General features: G+C 36.6%; 1 protein-coding gene across 8 annotated transcripts in view; it reads left to right on the top strand.

Moving 5' to 3' along the window:
* The window catches only part of apbb2b (amyloid beta (A4) precursor protein-binding, family B, member 2b), a 50,617-nt gene that overhangs the window by 6,510 nt on the left and 18,846 nt on the right, over positions 1–25,261 (top strand). For 4 of the 8 annotated variants that reach the window (XM_016233225.1, XM_016233224.1, XM_016233222.1 and 1 more), the window contains exons 2-5: positions 13,716–13,765; positions 16,356–16,486; positions 16,738–16,783; positions 18,425–19,375. In XM_016233225.1, the coding sequence (XP_016088711.1) occupies positions 18,427–19,375 (949 nt within the window). In that variant the 5' untranslated portion in view covers positions 13,716–13,765; positions 16,356–16,486; positions 16,738–16,783; positions 18,425–18,426. Of the gene's footprint in view, positions 1–13,417; positions 13,505–13,715; positions 13,766–16,355; positions 16,487–16,737; positions 16,784–18,424; positions 19,376–20,200; positions 21,148–25,261 lie in introns of those variants that run through there. The other 4 variants (XM_016233226.1, XM_016233223.1, XM_016233220.1 and 1 more) reach the window with 3 other exon arrangements.

Below are 25,261 nucleotides of genomic sequence, written 5' to 3'. Positions count from 1 at the left end.
ATTTAATTTCTGGTTCATTTAAAATCAGACAAAACGTAAAAATAATTTGATTTCAGTAATGGAGCAACACACTCTCATGGTAGCTTGTAACTATGTAACATTTTGGAAAATTGGTGCTGAATTCATACAGTCGCATTTATATGTGTTCGTATGATCTGCTTACGGCCCACTGACAGTTAAGTTTAAGGGTGAGATTAGGTGCACCTTCATGCTTGTTTTTTTCCTAAAAATCATATATTTTTTACTCATTCATTCAAAATCCCCAACCAATACAGTTAAATATAAAATAGTTGCATTTTCTCATGAGATCAGGTTGAAGGGAGTCAGTAACGGCTCTGAATGATTCACTGACCCAAACCAGTAATTCACAAGCAAGCTCATTAAAAAGAGTCAGTTCATTTGTTCGCGAAACAAGATATTAACCACCATATGAGATGACATTTGATAAAAGCATAAATATGCACAAAACTTTACCAACCAAAAGCGACTAGATTTTAAATTATTGCACATTTTTATTCATTTTAGAGAAAACATGTAGCGCAATTGCGATTCAGCCAACCCGAGTTTGAGTCGTGGTCCATCCCCGATCCTGCCCCCCCCCCTCATACTTTTTGTCCTCTCTCCAACTGTACTATTTAAATAAATGTAAAAACACACAAAAAAATTATTTTAAAGAACTTAAAAAAAAGAACTTCTCTCCAATTGCATGCAATTTACCATCAAATGAATGTGAAGCTTGGGAAATAAATGCAGGTTGTTTCCATGTTGTAAACTAGGGATGCATCGAAAATGAAAATTCTTGGCCGAAGCCGAAACCGAACAAAATGAAACACTGGGCTGAAGGCTGAATACCGAACACGGTTTTTCAAGTTTTTTCCCCATTTATTTTGACAATTCATTTCACCATTGCATAAATGAAATAGCCAAAAGGTGCTTTTTACTGTTTTATCTTGTTTTTCAAATAAAAAAATCAATTACAAATAAACAAATAAAAAATATTTAACACTAAACATTTTTTAACATTCCAGCAGACATTATACCAACAAAGCACAATTTAACTTAAAATTAATAAGTTACTAAAATAATATTTTTTGGCAATCAGACCCCCTTCTTGAATCAGGCATGTATTTTTTTTACTGTAAAATTAAAAACAGCCTTGCTGAGCAGAAGAGACTTCTTTTAAAACATTAGAAAATATTACAGATCCCAATTTGAACACTATGTGTGAATGTTATAATAAATGTATTAACAGTGCTGTTGTAATTAGTATCATTATTATTGTCTTACTTTTTATTTTATTTTACAGAACAACAGTAAAATTACAATACTAACATTTATGAATGTTGTTGGAGTTCTTGCTTTTTGTCAACTTTTATTTTGGCGGAAACACGCAGGAAGACCTCAGTGCTTCTTTTTGTTGACAGCAGATTTATAAATGAGTCTCATTATGAATATGTTGCACGTATCGCATTGTCACATGCCTTGTAAAAATTCATCAAAATGTGACTTAGCAACTGACGAGTAAGCCTGTTTCAGCGCAGATTTTCCTCGCGCTTTAAACATTGAACCCTGGTTAACAAGCAGATCTGCTGCGAGTTCATGCAGTGCATGGTGCAATTTATGGAGCAAATGTACCCTTTTAATGTGTGTGGTTGTGTATTTGTCCCTTCTGTGATATCAGCATATGTGGCATTGTGTTGTTTACTGAATAAAAGTTTGGATCATATCCGAGAAATGAGGCTGCGTGCGTGCACCACCTCCCTCTGATTCTCCAATGACTGAGTAAATAAAGCTTACGACAGAAAATCTGCTTAAAAGCTGTCTAGTGGGACGCTGGCCTCAGACTAACTTTAGAGAACTGAGGAGGGAGCAGCCAGACTCATCATTCATCCTTAATCAGTCCTGCTTTCCACAGAAGGGGGTGTAAGATCATAACACGATCCCACTGTCATTTTTTATGTGTGTGTGTGTGTGTGTAACATGATCACACTCCTCTCATCTGACCAATAGTTGCCTTGGGCTTGACTCAGGATTATGAAAGTGCTGTTTCATTCCCACTATGTGTGTATGTATGTGTCCCGATGCCTCTTTTCCATCCTGGCCTAACAATAGGAGGCTTGTATTGTAATTTCTTGCTCCCTATTCTCTCCCTCTTTCCCATTGTTTTTTCCTCTCTGTTGGGAGCAGACAGCCATGTGGTCTATTTTCATGAAGAAAGATAAACTGTCTTTCATGTGGGTGAAAATATATGGATCTGCTCCTCACCATTTACACCAAGTTTGTATGTGTGTTTGAGTTGGATTGCATTATTTGATTGGCATTAAACAGAAAAAATGCTTATTTGCATGGTAATTCAATTCAATGGTCGCTTGAAATGAAAGGTCACTATTATTGACAAGCCTGACATCACTTCCTATTTCCTGTGGATGTTTTCACAGAGCCTGAGTACACACTCACTCACATTCCTCTGTGTTTGCTCAGAGTGATTGTGTATTGGCATGTCAGTCGAAAGCCAGCCAGGCTTATGTTTTTCATGCTTTTTTGAGAAATGCAAACATATTTATGCTCTTTTTCTGAATGAATTTTTATATTATTCTGTCTGGCTCTCCTTGCTTGACTTTCCGTCTGTGCTGTACCAAAATGAAATCATGTCAGGCTTGTCTGGCTCAGAGACGTAAAATGCACAAACACAGGAGCTGCAGATTAACCTTCTAGAAAGTTCCTCTGCTTATTCAATCTTCTCCTGTCTACAAACTCTGTCGACGTCCATCTTGTTTCTTTTGTTGTTTTTTTTCTTTTGACAGAATGATGAGGTGAGATGCAGGTTACATATGCACATGAAAGTAAATCTGCATTTCCAATATTTCTTAGCTGCGTGTGTATATGTTTTGTCAAGGCTGTCAGGTGCAGATGGTAATTTTTATGCTAATTTTCATGCCTCAAAGCAATGTGCTCTCGAACCTGACAGGTCCAAAGGTATGAGTGTATGTGCGTGGATGTTTCACATCGGTCATGTCTGCTGCTGTAATTTCATATTCACCTATCAAGCCAAAATCAAGCGGATCACTGAATTATCAAGATGTTTTATTAATGCTAGGGTGTTCTGGGTGGTTGCCAGTGTGACGTTGTGCAGTTGCTAGGGTGTTCTGGGTAGCTGCTGCTGGTTACTTAAGTCAAAAGATCTAAAATTAACAGGTTAAAACAGGGATTTGTTGTTTCATTGAATACCTTAATAAAAAAGATTCAAACACAAATAAGTAAAAAAACTGAGATTTGTTTAAATCCTTAATCCTTAGTATTGAGCAATAGTGAGCAATGCCATTGTTATTTCAGTGATAGAATTCAACGACTTTTGCAATCTGGGAAATTCCTATACAGTGATATAACTCGCTGCTTAACTACCGTAATATGATGGATCATTGGAGACATTAACTGGAGATACAGTTTCTAAACCTAATGTGATATTTAGAAGCAGAAAGACTGAAAGTATTTTCTTGCAAAATGTACTTCAATGCTCTTTTTATTTACAACTTTGAAAAATTATTTTTTATAGTGTAATTACTTGTGCTAATTTATAAGATTATTGTTGTAATTATATATTGTTGTAATATTATTGTAAACAATTATCATGGCATCTGGGGACTACTTTTTTCTTTTCTGTTGTTCTGTTAGATTGAAATTTATATATGTAATAAAAGATGTAGATATAGATTGTAGCATGTTATGCCGAGTTAACATTGTATAATTTTAGCCCCAATTTTTACTCGCCGACAGGTTTTACGAAATCACCGATAAATGCCCGTGTGAATTATTAAAGACGCGATCTGAGAGAATCACTGACGTGCATGAAATATTTGGTATGCTAAATATCTGGACCTGTCGGCAATTCAAAATCCTGCTGTGTGAAATGAGTTCTGACTGAAAAATACATACTGTAGACGATGTCCTACAGCCAATGAGAGAGCAAGATACAGGGCAGTGGGAAGTTCGGAGTTATACACCACAATATCACAATAACCATTTCCTCCTCCATAATCTTTTTTCTTTTTTGCCCTTTTGCTGCAAATCAGCGCACAGACCATTTGTATCACGAACTTCTTGCGGGCTACCATTTTAATAACATTTCCAGTTTCGCGCGAGAACTCTGATCTCATGATCTCTGATCTCTGAAAATTTGCTTTTTAATGTTTTGTCTTGCTTTTCAAAGAAAAAATCAATTTAAAAATGTACATTTAAATCATTAACTTATTTAACACTGAACATTTTTTTTTACATTCTAGCAGACATTATACCAAAGCACAATTGAACTTAAAATTAATAAGTTAGTAAAATAATATTTTTTGACCATTTTTGAGACCCCCTTCTTGAATCAGGCATGTATTTTTTACTGTACAAATAAATGCAGCCTTGATGAGCAGAAGAGACTTCTTTTAAAACATTAGAAAATATTACAGATCCCAATTTGAACACTATATGTGAATGTTATAATAAATGTATTAATAGAGCTGTTGTAATTATTATTATCATTATTATTGTCTTACGTTTTTATTTTATTTTACAGAACAACAGTAAAATTACAATGCTAACATTTATGAATGTTGATGGAGCTTTTATTTTGGGCGGAAACCTGCAGTGCTTTTTTTGTTGTTGACAACAGCAGATTTATTTTATAAATGATTCTCATTACGAATTTGGGAATTTGTTTGTCGCACATATCACATTGTCACATCCATGCCTTGTAAAAATTCATAAAAATGTTACTGAGCAGCTGACTGTCACAATTCGCTGAAGCATGGGAACGAGGAAACGAGGAGACGTGGAGATTTCACAAAACGAGAGTTTTGATAATCCAACAGGGAGACACAGAGCACAAGGAAGACGTTCACAACAAGTAGACCTGACAAAGAACTAAGGAACAGACAGGAACTTGTAAACACAGGATAATTACGAACACAGGTGAGCAGAATCAATCACTAAACAAGAACAGGAAACTTGACCAAAAAAGGAAAACAGGAACTAAGACAGAGGTAAAACACGACACACAGTCCAGAATCCTGACGCTGACAAGTAACACTGTTTCAGTGCATCTTTGCACTTTGGACTTTGAACCCTGGCTAACAAGACAGCGCTGGGAGCTTGTGCAGCACTGTTTAAATACATGCAGTTCGTGTGTGTATTAGAAATCATAGGGTTCTGCAGTTTATTGGCCATTTTGCGATTTCAGTCATCATACAGTAACCATTAACAACCACCCCTTCCTCTTTTTATCGAAGACATTCAGTGCAGTACTAAACAGTCTCTCGCTGTTGATGCTTGTAATGATTTTTTACTGTCTTTCTCGGACAGTTTTAAATGCTTCCACACTGCGACGTGTTTGCTGCATTAGTGCGCACCTCTATTTGAACATCAGATTATGAGAATGATTTCTGAAAGGTCCTGTGACACTGAAGACTGGAGTAATGATGCTAAAAATTCAGATTTGATCACAGAAATACATAACATTTTACAAAACAGTTAAAATTTTAATAATATTTCACAATATTACTGTTTTTGTATTTTTTACTGTACAATTAAATTCAGCCTTGCTGAGCAGAATAGACTTATTTTATAACATTAAAAAAATATTATATATATACATATATATATATATATATTATATCCCAATTTGAACACTGTGAATGTTATAAATGTATTAATAGAGCTGTTGTCATTATTATTGTCTTGCTATTTTATTTTATTTTACAGAACAACAGTATTAACTACAAATTAATTACTGTAGTCTACAGTAATGTACTATTACTGTAGTAAAAACTACAGTATTAACATTTATGAATGTTGATGGAGTTCTTGCTTTTTCTTTTGCTTTTATTTTGGCGGAAACCTGCAGGAAGTCCTTAGTGCTTCTTTTTGTTAACAACAGCAGATTTATTTTATAAATGAATCTCATTACGAATTTGGGAAGATGTTTGTCACACATATCACATTGTCACATCCATGCCTTGTAAAAATTCAGAAAAATGTTACTGAGCAACTGACGACGAGTAACACTGTTTCAGCGCAGATTTTCCTCGCACTTTGAACCCAGGCTAACAAGCAGATAGCACGCGAGCTCGTTCAGTGCTGTCAGAATACATGCAATTCATGCGTGTATTAGAAAACAAAACATTCTGCAGTTTATTTTTCTAATTGTTTAAGGCCATTTCGCAATTTCAATCACAGTAACCAGCAACAACCACCCCTTCCTCTTCTCATCGGAGACATGAGATGCAGTACTAAACAGTCTCTTGCTGTCAGTGCTTGTAATGGTTTTGCATGTTTCTCAGACACTTTGAAATGCTTCCACAATGACGAAATTTTTGCTGCATTATAAAGAGCCTCTCACTCTATGCTGGTGCATCCCTAGTTCCACCACACAGCTTTGCAATGCTGTTTGCAAATGTTCATTGGAAGTTTCTTTTTGAGAAACACTGAATCATTAAACTTTGTTGCTAACGACAGAACATGCGACCGTAGTTGACTATGCTATGCTATGCTGACTATGCTTTTGAGAAGCACACCCCTGGGTAGTTGAATATGGTGTACCACACTCCCTCTTTGTATATTCTACTGAGTGGTCTGAAAATCTGTTGACCAAAGGCCTGTTAAACTGCAGATTGCTGGTTTTAATGGGTATTAGTACAAATCTGATCAGGAGTCACAGAACTGAAATACAGAGAGAGGGAGAGACAAGCCCTGTGTAAGCTGTTTTATGTAATATCGAGACTTTGCTGTGATTTGTCAATGTTTAGTTTTAAATTTATGTGCACAGGTCAACATGCAGTTTTGCAATTATTTTGAATGTTTTTCAGAGGAAATGCTGGGAACAATGGACTCCTGCGGGCTATTATAGAACATGCTTATTTCTATACCCCCACCCCCCCCCTCCCCCTCCATACACACACACACACACACACACACAACGTGCCTGGTCACCTCTTTTTTGTTCTCACACTCTGTGTTGTGTCTAGCTAAAGTTCCTTTCAACCTGCTTGTTGTGTGTGAGTATAAGGAGGTGTGTGTTGATGTTGCTATAATGGCTTGTAAGTCTTGTTTATTGTGAGCTATCCGCTCCGTTCATTGTTCTGGGATCTTGAGGTCACAGGCATCCTGCAACTATATTATTGTTGAAGGGGCTTTAGGTGAATAAGAAGGTAACGGGACTAAAAACAAACTCTTTGACTATATTTCAAAATATATAGTTTATATATATATACTTTAATACAAAATATATACTTTGATACAGTACACTTTATAGAATGTTGTGATGCCTAAAATCAGTGGAAGAATTTAGGATGATTAATTTGAGCTTCTGGGCTTTCATTTATTTATTTTAAGCCAGAACCATGTATGTTTTTACTGGCTTATCATTATTGGCCAGAATTGTAATGTCAGTGCAGTGTTAGGGTAAGTATTTTTTTTATTTTTATTATTTTCATTTTTATTCAGCAAGGATGCATTAAATTGACCACAAGTCAAAGTAAAGAGTTAAAAAATCTATTTTGAATACATTTTGAGTTGTGCTTTTGACTTTTTAATTTATCAAAGAATCTTGAAAAAATATCACAGTTTACAGTAAAATATTAAGCAACACAACTGTTTTAAACATTGATAATAATAATAACAAATGTTTCTTGAGTACCACATAAGCATATTAGAATGATTTCTGAAAGATCATGTGGCACAGAAGTCTGGAGTAATGATTAATGGAAATTCAGCATTGCCATCATACACTGAAAATGTTTAAAAATGTGAAGTAATATTAAAATATATTACTGTAAACTTGAAAACTGTTTTGCTGTTTTTGATTAAATAAATGCAGTCTTGGTGAGCACAAGAGACTTCTTTCAAAAAAGGCCCCAAACTTGGGAAAAGTAGTGTATGTCAAATTTATAAATACAGGTAAATGATCTATGCTATACTATATATATATATACATTAGGGCTGTCAAATGATTAATCGCTATTGATAGCATCCAAAATAAAAGTTCTTGTTTACATAATATATGTGTGTATACTGAGTACATTAATTATGTATATATAAATACAAATACATGCATGTATATATTTAAGAAAAATATGTTGTGTATATATTAAATATACTTATATATAATATAAAATTTAAGAATATAAATATATACATGTAAATATTTTCAAAATATATTCTGTATGTGTGTGTATTTATATATACATAATAAATATACACAGTAACACACATAAACACACATACATACACACACACACACACACACACACACACAAAGAAAAACAAGTAGATAGAATAGAAAAATATAAACAATTTTTTATAAAAAATATTTAAAAAAGAAGATAAATGTAGATAAAGTAGAATTATAATAGAATAGAAAGTGCTAGAGTTAGAGGGTAAAATAAAGGTGGAACATATGTGTTTTTAGTCATTTATTGAAGATGGCTAAGGACTCAGCTGCTTATATATATATAATTTTAATTAATTAATTTATTTATTTTTGTGTGTGAAAATTGCTTGTGAATAGAATACTATATAAATAGAAACAAAATGTACAAAGCTATAGAAAGCTGTTTGGACACTTGCCTTTGGAGTTTGCCTTTGAATATATTTACATAAAGAGAGTATGGTGGCCAAGTCTAATACTCAGCTCAGTGCACTTGTTCTTGTGGTTAATGAAAATGTTGTCGAAAAACCAGCCTAAAAAAAATAAAAGATCAGCACTGCTTTAGCTTGAGCCAGTCAGTTACCATACATATATGATACAGTGGTAGAAGTGACTCTTTGGGATATTGAATGTCTATTGAGTATGAGTTGGCTTTGAATATGACATATACAAAAATCATGACTGACATCACTGTGGAATGTCACCTCCATCATCATGACATCACTGAAACATTATCCAAAGTGGTATGGGGCTGTAATAGTTGCATGTTTTCATGCTCTTTGTGTGTGTGAGAGAGAGAAAAAGCCCACTCCAGATGTTTGGCATTAGTGATCGTGTTTGAGGAGGATGGACTGGTTTTTAGTGACGCCCACCATCTCCCTCCCCCAATTCCTGTCTGCTGCTGGAACAGGAAATGGGTTTTGGGCTCCGTTCAGCTCCTGTGCTGTGCCTCTGGCTCTCACACAACACACTGTGGTTGTGTGTTTGTCTGTGAGAGGGACAAGAATGCTCCACCGTGTGTGTTCCTGAGCCAGGCTACATGCCTTTCATCTTCGGTTGCTTTCTTGCCCTAAATCGTACACTGTTCTCATACACTTAAAGGGGTAGTTCACCCAAAAATGAAAATGATGTAATTATTATTTAACTTACTGTTGTTTCATGTCTGTGTAATTTAAAAATGAGACATTTTGAAGAATGTGCTTGTCGCTCCACATTTCTGTATATTTATGTCTATATAATCAAGAGAATTATAAAAAACCAGGATGATCACAGAAATAACGTGAAGTAGTTAAGTTAATAATAATTTTAAAAAATCTTATTCTTATACTTATTCTTATGCTTTTTATTTTAGGCAAACATTTTGTTTAAAAAATGTCTTATAAAAACAGAATTCAAAGTCAGTCAGGAATATTCCTTTTCTGATTCTCACATAACCCCTAGCTGTGTGTTTGTCTGGCATGACAGCATTGATTTAAGATGTTCCATCATGTTCAATCTTATGGTGGTTATTAGGGAATTATATAATCTATGCATACTTGTCACTCTTCATATGGGCAGTATCAGAGCAGACTGCATCAGACGAAACAGCCTTCATCTCGGTTGTGTTTGACGTAGGTCAGCAGTTTCTTCTTTGATCAGCTGCAACACAGAAGATATGGACTATTAGCTGAAGTGCTGTGCGCGCGTTTCTGACCTAGCTGTATTTTTGGGACAATATTTCTGAAACTTTCCCTACAACTGAGTATCTTATAGTCATTATAAGTAGAGCTGTGCGATTTGGGGGAAAATATCAAATTGCGTTTTTTTTGACAGATATTGCAATTGCGATTTGATTTGCGATTTTAAATTTGCAAAGTCAAGCTTCAGCTCAATATTGTCAATAATGTGCAGCACAGTATGGGTATCATTACCCTGCTGAAAAAAACAATAGAAACCATCACAGAAATTCTTATAGTTTCCCTTAAACCATTACAAAATTCCTTTTTGTTTTGGGCATTATTCCAATTGGAATTACTGTTGTTCTATTGGTTGCCATCTGCCAGATTACATCCCACCAATAGAATCCATCAAATAGACACCATTATAGTTTACATTAAACCAATACAATTCCCATTATAACCCTGAAATCCATTACATTTGTTATTGTGTTTTGGGAGGGGTTCTATTGTTTTTTTTTTCAGCAGGCAAGATTATAATGGTATAACTACTTTTACAGAATTAACTTAATTACTGAATTTCACAGAAAATATTTGTTTATTTTTTATAATTAAAGAACTGTATTTCTTAAGTCAGTTATTAAAGTATTACATATGTTTCATAGGCTGACTTATTCATTTTAAGTATTTGGGATTTTAAGAACAAGTGGAAAATGTGCTGTTTGTTTAATTTCATCCAAGTGAAATTAGCAAGCAGTTAGACTGAATTTACATTAGTTTTAAACGCTGAGCCAGGTGCGAGTCGACACAGGTTGCGCGCATGCGTCAAGCCTCATCCATACTGCCAGATGCGCTCGTGAAGACTTGCGGAGCGAGTATAAACGAGCATTACGAGACAGGCTGCGTGAGTGCGGCAAGCATGAATGGCTCGTCCGTGACGCGGGATTCGCACCACGCGGGGCAGAGAGGCGCGAGTATGAGAAGCATTCACAGACACAGGCTGTGTGTACACTCTTCTGAATTGGGAATAGCGAACATGCATCATAAACTTATTTCAAATTAATCTGTTGGGGAGATAAAATGTGTAAGATAGCGTTCACGTACTAACAAAAACATCTAAGAATGTATCTTTTATTCTCCAGTACTGAAAACAGAAACGATAAGGGAGCTTTTGATATGCGCTGTGACGCAGCTCTTGCAGATTACCTTTTTTGTTCATTGTCTGTCATTTCGAAGCTTAAGTTGCATACGTTTTTCCATTTGTTCCATTTGTTAATATTATTTCATTGTGTTAGAATGAACTAACAATGAACAATACTTCTAGTACTGCATTTATTGATATTGAAGTTTGTATCTGTTAATGTTAGTCAATGCACTTTGAACTAACATGAACAAATGATGAACAATTGTGTTTTTATTAACTAACATAAACAAAGATTAATAAATGCTGTAAAAATGTGGTCACACTTTATTTTAAGGTCCAATTCTCACTATTAATAAACCATTAACTACAACTTTTGCCTCAATAAACGTCTAATTTGCTGCTTATTAATAGTAAGGTAGTTTTTAAGTTCAGGTAGTTGTTAAGTTCAGGTATTGGGTAGGATTAGGGATGTAAAATATGGTCATGCAGAATATGTACTTTAGAAGTATTAATAAACAGCCAATATGTTAATAATAGGTATGCTAATAAGCAACTAGTTAATAGTGTGAATTGGTCCCTATACTAAAGTGTTCTTTCCTGTAGCTCGAACATTGAAGCATGGCACTATCACAGACAAGGTCATAGGTTCGATTCCCATGAGACTGAGACATTATAGTAAGTTATGAATATTAGCATATCTCACATAATTTGGTGTTGGGGAACTTTGATGAGAAATGTTTGCATTTACCCTTACATTTAGTAATTTAGCAGACGCTTTTATCCAAAGCAACTTACAAATGAGGACAATAGAAGCGATCAAAACCAAATGTTTGAGATATGATACTGAAATCTCAGACTTTTGGTTGCAAAAGTAAGCATTTTGGCAAATCTTGCAGAATATGTACTTTAGAAGTATTAATAAACAGCCAATATGTTAATAATAGGTATGCTAATAAGCAACTAGTTAATAGTGTGAATTGGTCCCTATACTAAAGTGTTCTTTCCTGTAGCTCGAACATTGAAGCATGGCACTATCACAGACAAGGTCATAGGTTCGATTCCCATGAGACTGAGACATTATAGTAAGTTATGAATATTAGCATATCTCACATAATTTGGTGTTGGGGAACTTTGATGAGAAATGTTTGCATTTACCCTTACATTTAGTAATTTAGCAGACGCTTTTATCCAAAGCAACTTACAAATGAGGACAATAGAAGCGATCAAAACCAAATGTTTGAGATATGATACTGAAATCTCAGACTTTTGGTTGCAAAAGTAAGCATTTTGGCAAATCTTTTTGTAACATTGTTGAAATCTCTTCTGAATCTCACATTTGGGGATTACTGGAGTCTTCTTCTCTAAGCAGCAGAAGACTTTAACAAAAGTCCCCATTTGTTCTCCATTTAATCTCATTGCTGTCTAGGAGAGGCAGTTGGCATATTAAAGAGATCTTGTTTGTGATTTTCCTTTTCTTGTGAGGCAATTTCCTCAAAAAACCTCTCCATATTCAGAACTCAGATCTAGGTTATTTTGTTGGCTATATGATTATTTTCAGTTTAAAACAGTTCTTGATGTTTTTCTTCCTAAGTTCTTCAGATCAGTGTATTGGTTCTAGATTCGTTGTAGGTTCTTCTATGGCAGGGATCCTCAAATCTGGCCCACGAGATCCACTTTCCTGCAGAGTTTAGCTCTAACCCTAATCAAACACACCTGAGCATGCTAATCAATGTCTTCAGGATCATTAGAAAATCACAGGTAGCTGAGTTTGATCAGGGTTGGAGCTAAACTCTGCAGCACACTGGCCCTCCAGGGCAAGATTTGAGGAACCCTGTTCTATGGTATTAAGCTCTAAAAAAATTTGAAATCTTTATTTGAATAATATATGGGGAAAGAAGGTAAATCAGGTAAATGTGTATACGTGTTGAAAGAAGCATAAACTGTGACCAACTAATAAGTGCGTCTCAAAGCTTCTAGTATGCACATGGATTGTTTATACAGATGTTGATGGAAACCCATAGTGCTGTGGGTTTTCCCTTTCTTCTTTTCCTCTCTGTTGCCTTTTGCACTCGTTCTCACTATCTCTCTTTCTTTTCCTCCCTCTTTTCATCTTTGTCATTTGGCAGCTGTTTTCACAGTGCAATGTGCTGGAAAGCAAGTCTTTGATATAAGGCCTTGTGTGTGTGTGCGCGCGCAAGATTTCTTCTTTCTGAAATATGATCTTGACTTGCCTCTTTCCCAGCATTCATCTGTGTATTTGTGTGCATGTTTATGTGCGTTTTATTGTTGTTGTTTTCTTCCATGATACTGATTGGATGCACTTTTATGGCACAGGCAGAGAGATGTGCAGTTATGAGCAGCAGTTAACTCCGACTATACATGTTCCTCCCTGTTTTTGCAGCTAAATAAACGTCATTTAATCTAACCAGTCTGCCTGTTTTCTCTCGCCCTCAGTGGGATGTGCTTCACAGAACTGTGCCCTCTGTTTCTGATTTGCACAGTTGGATTATTCAGAAGGTCATATTTACTTCTGTTCTGTGTGGTTTGTTTAGCATTTTATTTTCAGCTGCTAAAACTGTCAGTCAGTGTCTGTGTTGTGTATTTAGTTATTGAAATGATTCTTGATGTTTTCTTTGGTATTTCTGTCTAGTATTATTATTACTATTGACTTAAAGTGACACACACACTGTTAATTCACAAACTAACTGTCTGTTTCTCTGTTTTGCAGGTAGGAACCTCATCTGAATGTGACAAGCACCTCTACCTGCAGAGATACAGGTATATTTGTGTGTGTGTCTGTATGAAAGACAAGTGCGATGTATTTTTCTCAGATGGGTAATTAAAGCCTTCTGAAAATGACTTGCCAAGAATTCTTCAGTTTTCCCTCACATTCCTGCTTGTTTGCTCCTCGTAAAGACTCCAGTGGATTTGAGGGTGTGTGTGTGTGTTATGATTATAGCTGTTGTATCCAGATGCCAAACTCTGTCTGTTCTAAGTGCTGCAGAATTCATTTCTTTAAGTGAAGTTAGCAGTGGAAAAGAACTGAGATATAGTAGTGTATTTCATTCTGTTGTTTAGTGTGTGTAAGCTGGCTGCAGCTCTCTGTGGATGGATTCTGTCCTCTATGAAGTGTCAGTTGCTGCAATAATATTTCGTAACGCACATTCCAGGGAACAATAGCGGGAACCATTTTCCAAACAATAGAGCTTTGAAAGGTTTTATTTTATAGAATGTGAATTACATTATTGTTCTGAAACAAATAGTTCACACGGAATGAAAATTGTCATCACCATCTGCCTTATGTCATTATTTTATTCTCCAGCATAAAATGAAAAGTTAAGCAGGATACAAGAGCTTATCTTTTATACAAGAAAAGCGGTGGTGATTTATACTGCTAACCTCTGAAAAGACAAAAATACTATAAAGGCACTATACAAGTATTCAACATGACTCATATACTGTGTTCCAAGTCTTCTGAAGCCATTCCATAGCATTGTCTGAGAATCAAACAGAAATTAAAAATGTTATTATTTGAAAAGCCGTTTTGGTTAGTTCACCAAAAAATAAAAATTCTATCATTAACCATGGAACCATGATCTATTATCATGGAACCATGTCATTCCAAACCAAAAACACTTGCGTTCGTCTTCGGAAATGAGGCTATTTTTAATAGTCTCTTATCATTTTTTCCATCCATTGAAAGTCCATGCAACCAAAACTGTCATGCATCAAAAAGTACAAAAAACAACAACAAAAAAACGTTGTATAAGCTCTGTGTATGTGTGTTGATCAATGTTTATATATGAATAATAATCTGTTCATCCTATAAAGCAACCATGTCTCATCAGAAAGTTTTTAAACAGGTCAATTCATATAGATTGTTTTTTTTAGTGTATTTTTTTACTTTTTGATGTGTGAACACTTTTGGTTGTGTGGAGTTTAAATGGATAGACAAAATTAATGAAAGAATATTAAAAGTCTTATGGGTTAGGGTGAATAAATAATGACAGAATTTTCATTTTTGTGTAAACTAACCTTTTAAGCACTTTCTAATGATACTTTTTTCATTTGACTGTGATAAGTGTTTAGTAACATTACTGTGTGATCTAATGTAGTATAAAATTGAGCAGATAAAAAATTAATTTGCAATGTCACACTTCATTCCAGCCTAAATGCTTTATGAGCACATTTTACCGAAAACCACACTGTTCATGAAAATCTCCTCTTCATTCTTATGGGTAGTTTTGTAAAGCATGCCTACAGCTGGCAACAGTAACCAAGAGGTGCAGAACTTAGCGGAGGGTCAATTACTGTGGTCAGATTTAATTCATGTACTCAAACACACACACACACACACACACCCTTTCTTTAAGGTCATAAGTGTGGCAACCTCCTGAGTGAGATAGAGATCTCAGGGAGGTTAGCCACCAGTCAGACATCTCTAATTAAAGCTCACCACTCTCTCACACACACTGAACTGCTCTACTTCTGTTTGTTTTCTGGTCTAGGTTATGCATGGATACAAAATGCCAAACTGAATCAAAATCTCAGTGCTTATCTGTCTGTCTTTTACTTTTGTCTCTTTTTTCTCCTGTACTAAAACAAACCCTCTTGTCATTTTTATACAGAATATCTTAATATTTTTCTGCCTTTTTATGATATTCAGTAATCAAAAAAGATTTTTAATATTCATGTATTTGCTCTGAAATTACCTAAAGAGTCACTTTTTCAGTAAGAGTCTTTTTATATTAAAAAAATTTTTTTTCACTAAATGAACAGGAGGAACAAATTCTATTGAACCTATATTATATGAAACGTTTGAACTGATTCATGGAAATCTATTTTTTATTTTAAATAATTACATAATTTATTATTATAATTAATTTTTTTTACTGACATTTAAATGAGAAATGCTCAAGCTGTTAAAAGCCTTTATCTTATCACTCATATAACTCAAGTAATGGGTTATGAAGCTATTCTAACTCTTTAGGAAGTTTAATGGCCAAATAAAAAGTGTTAATACTTGATAAATGACATAGCCCTAGTTATTTTTGGTTTTAATGTTTAGACATGAATGTCCTTTGATCCATGCAGTGAAAAATCATTTCATTCTCATTTACTACCCAGTTAGATGATTCCTCTTGAGATTGAGTGTGTGTTTCTGTTTGTGCCTCCACCCTGACAGTTATTTTTATCATTGTGCTCCAGATGCATATTTCCACCCCATGCTGTTTACACGCACAGCAGGAGATGTCCCAGAAGATACACACACACTCACACATCACTGACCTTAGCTGAGTGAAAATGCATTAAGTAAAAATGTCCATATGCTATCTATTTTCTAATCATCATTTTTTATTGTGTTCAGAATAGATTTCTTGAGTGCTTCCATGGTGATATACACAGCTGGTGCTGATTGGCCAAAACCTTGATGAGGCGCTGATTTTACACCATGGCCCAAAAGGCTTTGTGGAGTTACCCACAATCCTTAGCTCCCTGGTGAGTATGACTGCCTGGTCGAATGGAACATGTGTGTATTAACCTCTGCTGTTACACAGATATGATACTGAAATTTTCTGAAATTTAAGCTATACGTTTGCAATTGTCAATAAATACATAATTACAGCACTGAATTGCTATTGTATGAAGGGTATGACTTCATACTATTTGCATTTTCATGCATGTGTGTTTGTGGATGGTCTATGTTTGTAGATGATGAAAGAAGGTAATTGTATTATTTTTTGGTGCAGATTTACATTGGCAGCGTCTCCGGCTCAACGAGAAAACCTGTACAAGGTCAGACAGCCCTCTGTGTCAGGATATGATTTGTGCAGGACTGCACACTAAAAAAATCTACATTTGCTATTAAAATGAACCTCTTTTGCTAGTTGCCATTTTTTAGAACTGCTCTATAGATGTTGTGTTGATCCAACATATCAACAGTGTTATTTTCAAACATTATCAATTCAGCCTTACAATTGGATTTCACTATGCTAGACAATAACCCATAATATTCAGTAGTAAATTTAAATGTTTTTGGAATATCATTTATTATTTTGGTAACATATTACAACAAAGTCTGATTTGTTAACATTAGTTAATCCATTAACATGAACTAACATTGAGCAATATGTGTTAGTTAATAAAATGTCCATGGTAGTTCACAGTGCATTAACTAATGTTATCAAATATGTTATCAAAATAAGGTGAACATTAACTAAGATTAATAAATGGTGCAAAAGTATTGTTCATGATGAGTCATGATTAGTTAATGTTAACTAATATTAACAAATGAAACCTTGTTGTAAAGAGCCTGCATTAGTTTATTACAGTGAATTTCTTTTGTGAATATGTATCTTTAATTACACGTTGTTATATTAACAAGTCAGTAAATTGACTAATATAAAGTCTGACAAACCTAAAGTACACATTCCCAGTTCTCAGTAAATTTGAAATCAGACACAACTGAAAAATGACTCGCATTTCTCTAACGGAATCAGCTGTGAATTTAGTAACAGCTCTAAATGATTCACTGGATGAGTATGATGCCTGATTCATCACAAGATGTTATTTGATTAAATTAATATGGATGGAGGCATATAAAGTGTTCTCTACTGTTGCCAATGGTGACTAGATTTTAAAATTAAATCTCAAATTTGTATATTTTTTTTGTCGCAGTCTGGAGCCCTGTTTGTATCCATCTGTCTTCATGTAATATGTTGGATTATTGTGTGATTGGATACATCCTCTTTCCTAGTGCATGTGTTGTCTCTATGAATCTTCTCTTTGAGTGTTAGCAAAAATCAGCTCATCTTTTGGCATGAACCTGATTTAATTTTCCACCCAATCGCATCATAGTATGAAGCACTGGGTTGTAAATCAGCTATAATCGCATTCAATTCCCATCAGATTAAGTTGATTTTAAATGTGGTAATCCTGTTTGGTTGCACAGACGCAGCACAGTCTGCAGAGCTGCTTGAGCGAAGACAAATAAGCTTTTCATGAACGTCATTACTGATTCAGTCCCAGTGTCGGATCTATCTGCTGTATTATCATATTTTTATGTTCCTTCACGTTTAATCAAAGAAAATTCTTGGTGATGCACATGTTGATGTTAATTCACATTGCTTAAAATTGGTTTCTTTGACCCCGTTTACATTTAATCTGTCCTGTCGTGTCCTAACCAACAGCGACAAGCCACTTACCCATCTGTCAATCAACCACTGGACAAAAACCAAGAGCTTTAAATTTGACCAAAATGCAGCTTTAGTTTGATAAATCAAATAATGAATAAATTAAAAAATAAAGAATATATTAGAAATATTTGCATACATTTAAAAAAAAAAATGTTTTACATTTTTTTACTTTTTCTCTTGTATTGTTTAAAGCACTGTTTATGTGTGATTTTGACTGCTTTTTCACTTTTTCTAACTTTAGCCATGATGTCAGTCTGCGTGCCCTCGCCACGTAACCCCTCCCCCTCTGTGGACGTAGCCAATCACAACGGGCCCTCTGCAACTCCACCCACTTCCCTCAGCCTGCTTTCCTCACACAATCAACTGCTTAGTGGTGATGTCATCAAACAGGGCCAGGTCACGCCCCCAAAGTGCCGGAAGAAGTACGCACTCACAAGCATTCAGAGTGCGATGGGACTGGGCGAAGGCATGACACCACCTTCGTCATCTTCAGCGACAACTGCCAACCCTAAACTGGCCAAAAATGGTGCAAATCAGTTACGTAAAGCTGCAGAGCGACAGGATCACAACAAGAACACCACCGAAGAAGACGAAGATGGAAACACAGCTGGCGAATCAGAGCTCAACATCGATGATGAGTTGAGGAATGTTGAGGATTTAAGCCTCGACAGCGAGTCTAACGTCGACGACGTTCACAGTGACTTTGACCTGAACAACGAGCTTGTTGACGAGGAAGTAAATGAGTTAATTGATGAGGACACTAATGAGGAGGATCTTGTGGAGAATTGTGATGACCTGCTCATTCTGTCTGAGAAAACGGAGATTGTTTCAGACAGGAAGTCACCCGAGCACCTTAAGACCAAGAGTTGCCTGGAGTCGTGCCTGGATGACCTGTCGTATGAACTGTCTGACGCGCAGGATGAGGATGTCACTAAGCCTTTGCTGGAAAAAGAGAAAAATCCTTGTCCCTTGTCTCCAAGTAAACCGCACAGCCCTGAGGACACGCCCCTCCTGTCTGTCGGCTCTTCATCTTCCTCTTCCTCACCGGAGACGAAAAAAGACCGACCACGGACGGGAGCCAAGACAGACCGGGCACTAAACCGCATCCAGAACCTTCCACACAGTGACGAGGAGTCCAGCTGGACCACGTTGTCACAGGACAGTGCATCACTGGGCTCACCAGAAGAGAGCGGTCAGTAGTACACATTCAAAGTGTTGCGATGCTTGCTGGTCTCCTCAGTGTGGTTTTGTGTGTGTGTGTGTGTGTGTGTGTGTGTGTGTGTGCATGTAATATGTTGGATTATTGTGTGATTGGATACATCCTCTTTCCTAGTGCATGTGTTGTCTCTATGAATCTTCTCTTTGAGTGTTAGCAAAAATCAGCTCATCTTTTGGCATGAACCTGATTTAATTTTCCACCCAATCGCATCATAGTATGAAGCACTGGGTTGTAAATCAGCTATAATCGCATTCAATTCCCATCAGATTAAGTTGATTTTAAATGTGGTAATCCTGTTTGGTTGCACAGACGCAGCACAGTCTGCAGAGCTGCTTGAGCGAAGACAAATAAGCTTTTCATGAACGTCATTACTGATTCAGTCCCAGTGTCGGATCTATCTGCTGTATTATCATATTTTTATGTTCCTTCACGTTTAATCAAAGAAAATTCTTGGTGATGCACATGTTGATGTTAATTCACATTGCTTAAAATTGGTTTCTTTGACCCCGTTTACATTTAATCTGTCCTGTCGTGTCCTAACCAACAGCGACAAGCCACTTACCCATCTGTCAATCAACCACTGGACAAAAACCAAGAGCTTTAAATTTGACCAAAATGCAGCTTTAGTTTGATAAATCAAATAATGAATAAATTAAAAAATAAAGAATATATTAGAAATATTTGCATACATTTAAAAAAAAAAATGTTTTACATTTTTTTACTTTTTCTCTTGTATTGTTTATAGCACTGTTTATGTGTGATTTTGACTGCTTTTTCACTTTTTCTAACTTTAGCCATGATGTCAGTCTGCGTGCCCTCGCCACGTAACCCCTCCCCCTCTGTGGACGTAGCCAATCACAACGGGCCCTCTGCAACTCCACCCACTTCCCTCAGCCTGCTTTCCTCACACAATCAACTGCTTAGTGGTGATGTCATCAAACAGGGCCAGGTCACGCCCCCAAAGTGCCGGAAGAAGTACGCACTCACAAGCATTCAGAGTGCGATGGGACTGGGCGAAGGCATGACACCACCTTCGTCATCTTCAGCGACAACTGCCAACCCTAAACTGGCCAAAAATGGTGCAAATCAGTTACGTAAAGCTGCAGAGCGACAGGATCACAACAAGAACACCACCGAAGAAGACGAAGATGGAAACACAGCTGGCGAATCAGAGCTCAACATCGATGATGAGTTGAGGAATGTTGAGGATTTAAGCCTCGACAGCGAGTCTAACGTCGACGACGTTCACAGTGACTTTGACCTGAACAACGAGCTTGTTGACGAGGAAGTAAATAAGTTAATTGATGAGGACACTAATGAGGAGGATCTTGTGGAGAATTGTGATGACCTGCTCATTCTGTCTGAGAAAACGGAGATTGTTTCAGACAGGAAGTCACCCGAGCACCTTAAGACCAAGAGTTGCCTGGAGTCGTGCCTGGATGACCTGTCGTATGAACTGTCTGACGCGCAGGATGAGGATGTCACTAAGCCTTTGCTGGAAAAAGAGAAAAATCCTTGTCCCTTGTCTCCAAGTAAACCGCACAGCCCTGAGGACACGCCCCTCCTGTCTGTCGGCTCTTCATCTTCCTCTTCCTCACCGGAGACGAAAAAAGACCGACCACGGACGGGAGCCAAGACAGACCGGGCACTAAACCGCATCCAGAACCTTCCACACAGTGACGAGGAGTCCAGCTGGACCACGTTGTCACAGGACAGTGCATCACTGGGTTCACCAGAAGAGAGCGGTCAGTAGTACACATTCAAAGTGTTGCGATGCTTGCTGGTCTCCTCAGTGTGGTTTTGTGTGTGTGTGTGTGTGTGTTTTGGCCCAGTGTAGTGGATATGGTGCACTCATGTGGTATGTGTGGTTTTCAGATTGACTGAAGTGCGTTGGCAGAGAGGTGTTTGTGTGTTTGGACTTTTCACTTCACTGAAGTGTGATCTAGGTAAACGCAGCACAGTGTGTGTCTGGTTTGAGGCTGTGGAGCAAAGCTTGTTAAAAGCATGTTTACTATTGTGTGTACCTTTTGTAATTATAAATTGAAAATGTAGTTTTAAAAAGGTAGAATTCATCCAAAAATTCTAATTGTCATCATTTACTCTCTTTAATGTTATTCCAAAAATAAAACCACAAAATAAGAAGTTGAACAGAATATTCACTCTGCTCTTTTCCATATAATGAAAGTGGACAGTGACAAGTGGCTATCAAGCTCAAGAATGTAGAAATAAAGGTCACAGTTGAGATCTGAGAGTTGCAGTGAGTGATTTTTTGTGACATGAAGGATTAGTTCACCCCAAAATTAAAATTCTGTCATCATTTACTAGCCCTCATGTCATTCCAAACACATACATTAATTTGTCTTGTGAAACACAAATTAAGATATTTTTAAATGAAACCTTCCATTGAAAATCCATTCCACCAAAACTTTAAAGCATCAAAAAGTTTGTGAAGCCATTGTAAAAAATAATCTACATGAATCAAGTGGTTTGTTCCAAGTCTTTTAATGAGACATGATAATTGTTTATAACAGATTTAATTTAGGCTTTTATTGACATGTAAAGATTGATCATTCAACTTACATACACAGAGAACATCAAATATGGTAAACAAAAGCCCAAACATGCTTGCTTGATGAATTTGAACAAAAGTCTTTTGGGTTTGGAATGACATGAGCAAATAAATTATGACAGAATTTTAGTTTTTGGAGGAACTATCCCTTTAAATTGGTCAGTTCCTCATACAAATTTATTGCAAAACTATAACTGCATCTGAAATCACATGCTCTCTGACTAGGTACTTCTTTGCGACCATTAGTATGTTGTATATAGTATGAATGTGTGTAGTGGCTCTGAAATCTGGATGTACTACATCCACCATGTTGCCCTCTCCGTGGTTACTGGTAAGTGTCTAATTTCAGTTGTCGAAATAGATTAGCAGACCTAGATAATGCAACTGTAGCTAACTGTAACCAGTGGCTGAAGTGAAGCATGATGTGTATTTAATCTGTAAAATATTCAGTTGCATATTATTACACAATATGTATGCTTAGACAGAAGAAGACTATAGCTTGACTATGCAGCTGTTGTTATCATAACTGCATGTAAATGTGCTTTTATTGTATGGAAAAGAGCAGCATCAACATTCTTCAAAATATCTCCTTTTGTGTTCCACAGAAGAAAAATACAGGTTTGGAACGACATGAGGGTGCTTAAATCATTTTTATTTGGCTTGCAACCCATGAAGTTTATGCCTAGGATAAATGGTGCAGAGTTTCTTGTGATGAGTCAAAATGGCTGTTTCTGTGGTAATAAGTCTCCTCTCTGCCCCCGGACTGTCACTCAAACCAGACTACCATTGACACAGTGTCTGTCAAAATTTCTCTCACCAGACAGGAAAACCTCACAGGTGTGTGGCAGGTCCGTTCGGCCAGCATGGTGGGTAATGGACAGCTGCAAACTGGTTTTACACCCAGATGTTAGCTGGTATCACCACAGCACACTAACTATTGCACATCCATCCCTCTCCCACCGTTTTTTGTATCTTGTCAAACCAAGGTCACGTGACCATGTGTTAGGTGACACTGCAGGAAAAATTATCTCAGGGTTGCTGGAGTGACCGAGCGCTCGGCAAGGGAGGTGGCTTTGCACGGCCGTGTGACCAATCGAGTGTCCCGGATGGACAGGAAGCTGATATCTCTCTTCCTGCAAGATTTGGACAAAAAATAAACAGCAAATTAACAGAGTCTGTTGCTCTCGCATGCTCACCCACCCCGTCTCTCCCTCTCCCTTTCTCCATCAGTCACTCGCCCCCTCTGTCCCTCTCCCGCTCTGCCTCTGCTTTCCTCTCTCTTCTCATGTCATTCTCTCTGCTTGCGGCTGCTCAGTCATGATGCTGGGTAAAGACTACATGTTGGCCATTGTTATAGTGAATTACGAGGGTAGGTACTGCGCGTCGGTGTGTCTGTGTGGCTGTGAGTCAGTGCTGCGCATGTAGCTACGCATCTCCGTTGCATGTGCATGCTCATAAATGCAGGTGGAGAAGAGAGATAAGGAAGGAGGGAGGATGCAGTGAAGGGTGTCATGAGCTGTGTGCTGAATACTAAAGTTTGTGCATATGTTCATGGCACTTCGGTCCGCGAGTGTGCGTGAATTTTACAGCTGTCCTCCCCTCCCCCTCTGCTCGCCACATGCTTTATAGACTGCAGAAAGAGAGAGACGTTATCAAAAGTGGGTCGAATATTTAGATCTAGGCTGAGGATAGTTACTATATGCTAGCATGCTGTCTACCTGGAAAAAAAATAGCTGAAAAATCCAGACCGTTATTAAACATCAACCTGATTGTTGTCTCTATTTCTTTGTATTTGAATCTGTATAAAGGTTACATTGAACTGTAATGAGGTTTTCAGGCAGCTGTGGTGACCCACTTATATATTAGGGACTATAAGTCCCATAATGCACCTCAGCATGATACCCAGTATTAAAGAACACTACAGTTCCTGTACTGCAGTGCCTCATCGTCTTACTGAAAGAGAACTTGGGTGCAGGAGACGTCTCTAATAAGAACTTGTGTTCACTTTGCATACTGGGAGATTAGATCTGCTGTACATGACTAGTGCTGGCTAATAGCTGTTTCACTCAGTTAGTCAGTTCTATTGGGTAATTATTAAGTCTCATTGAAGCGAGTCATGCCTTAAAGCGACAGTGAGGCTACTCAACTCATGCTTTCTTCCTCAACATGTTATTTACAGGGTTATTATAGTTAACTAAAACTAAATTCATAAAAACATTTTTGTTACTTTAAAGAAAAAAAATCTTAACTGAAATAAAATGAAATTGAAAAAAAATCTTAACTAGCTACTTATTTTATTTCAGCTAGTTGCCAAGGTTCATTTAGTTGAACTTGATCTTGGCTACTAAAATAACTAACTACAACTGAAAGAAAAATGTATAAAAACTATAAAGGTGTTTAAAAAAATAAAAATGACAAAACTCACTAATTACTAATCACTAATTTTCCCCCCGGAAACAGGGGGAAATCATTTAAATATTGATAAAATTACAACAGTGTCTCAGAGATACTAAAACAACACTTGTTACCTGCTCATATTATTTGGTGATTTTATAGAAATTATTTAATTTTACACATTTTTATTGGATTCATATACCGTGTAAATGAAGATTGTTGTCAATAATGTAGTTATGTATGAAACACAGCTCACACAAAAGTCACTTTCAAACCAAGCAGCTGTCTGTTGGTCAAAATCTGCATGTGGATTCCTACTGAAATGAGCTGATTTCCCTTGCAAAAATGTGATGAACAGAAGTAAATCTGACCACATCTTTTCTGATAAAATATCAGAATTTGAATGTTTTCTTTTTACTCAAATCCTTTCGATTGACAGATTACCGTGTATTATCCAGACAAGTTTCCAGGCACAAGTTACTTTTATATTGACAATTAAAGTGAATTCACAGCCAACATTTGTGCCATGTGGAGCGGGATTTTAGACTAATGAGATTTCATTATGGATGGAGCAACCCAGAGTGATTCTCAGTACATCCACCATGTTGACATTGTCCTTTGACCTGTGTGACCTTCAACAAGTCAACAAATTACTATATTACAATTATTATGGTGTTGTTTAAGAACACCATAAGGAACACCTTTCTTAGTACCTATAGCATGTACACTTACACTTTCCTGCATTGTTTTTATGACCTTTTTGAATTGAATAGTTGCTGTGACCTAATGGGATACAAAGTGTCCAGTTTCTGTATAGTTAAGGATCTTAGCAGATGCAATACACAGCTGTATCATGAGTATTCGGTCATCTGTCTCATTTAACATACTGATTTTGC

The sequence above is a fragment of the Sinocyclocheilus grahami genome, unplaced genomic scaffold, assembly GCF_001515645.1.
Source record: "Sinocyclocheilus grahami isolate Dianchi unplaced genomic scaffold, SAMN03320097.WGS_v1.1 scaffold427.1, whole genome shotgun sequence".
Classification (NCBI taxonomy): domain Eukaryota; kingdom Metazoa; phylum Chordata; class Actinopteri; order Cypriniformes; family Cyprinidae; genus Sinocyclocheilus; species Sinocyclocheilus grahami.
Note: the sequence above shows the minus strand (reverse complement) of the source record. Positions and strands in the feature narration are given on the sequence as shown.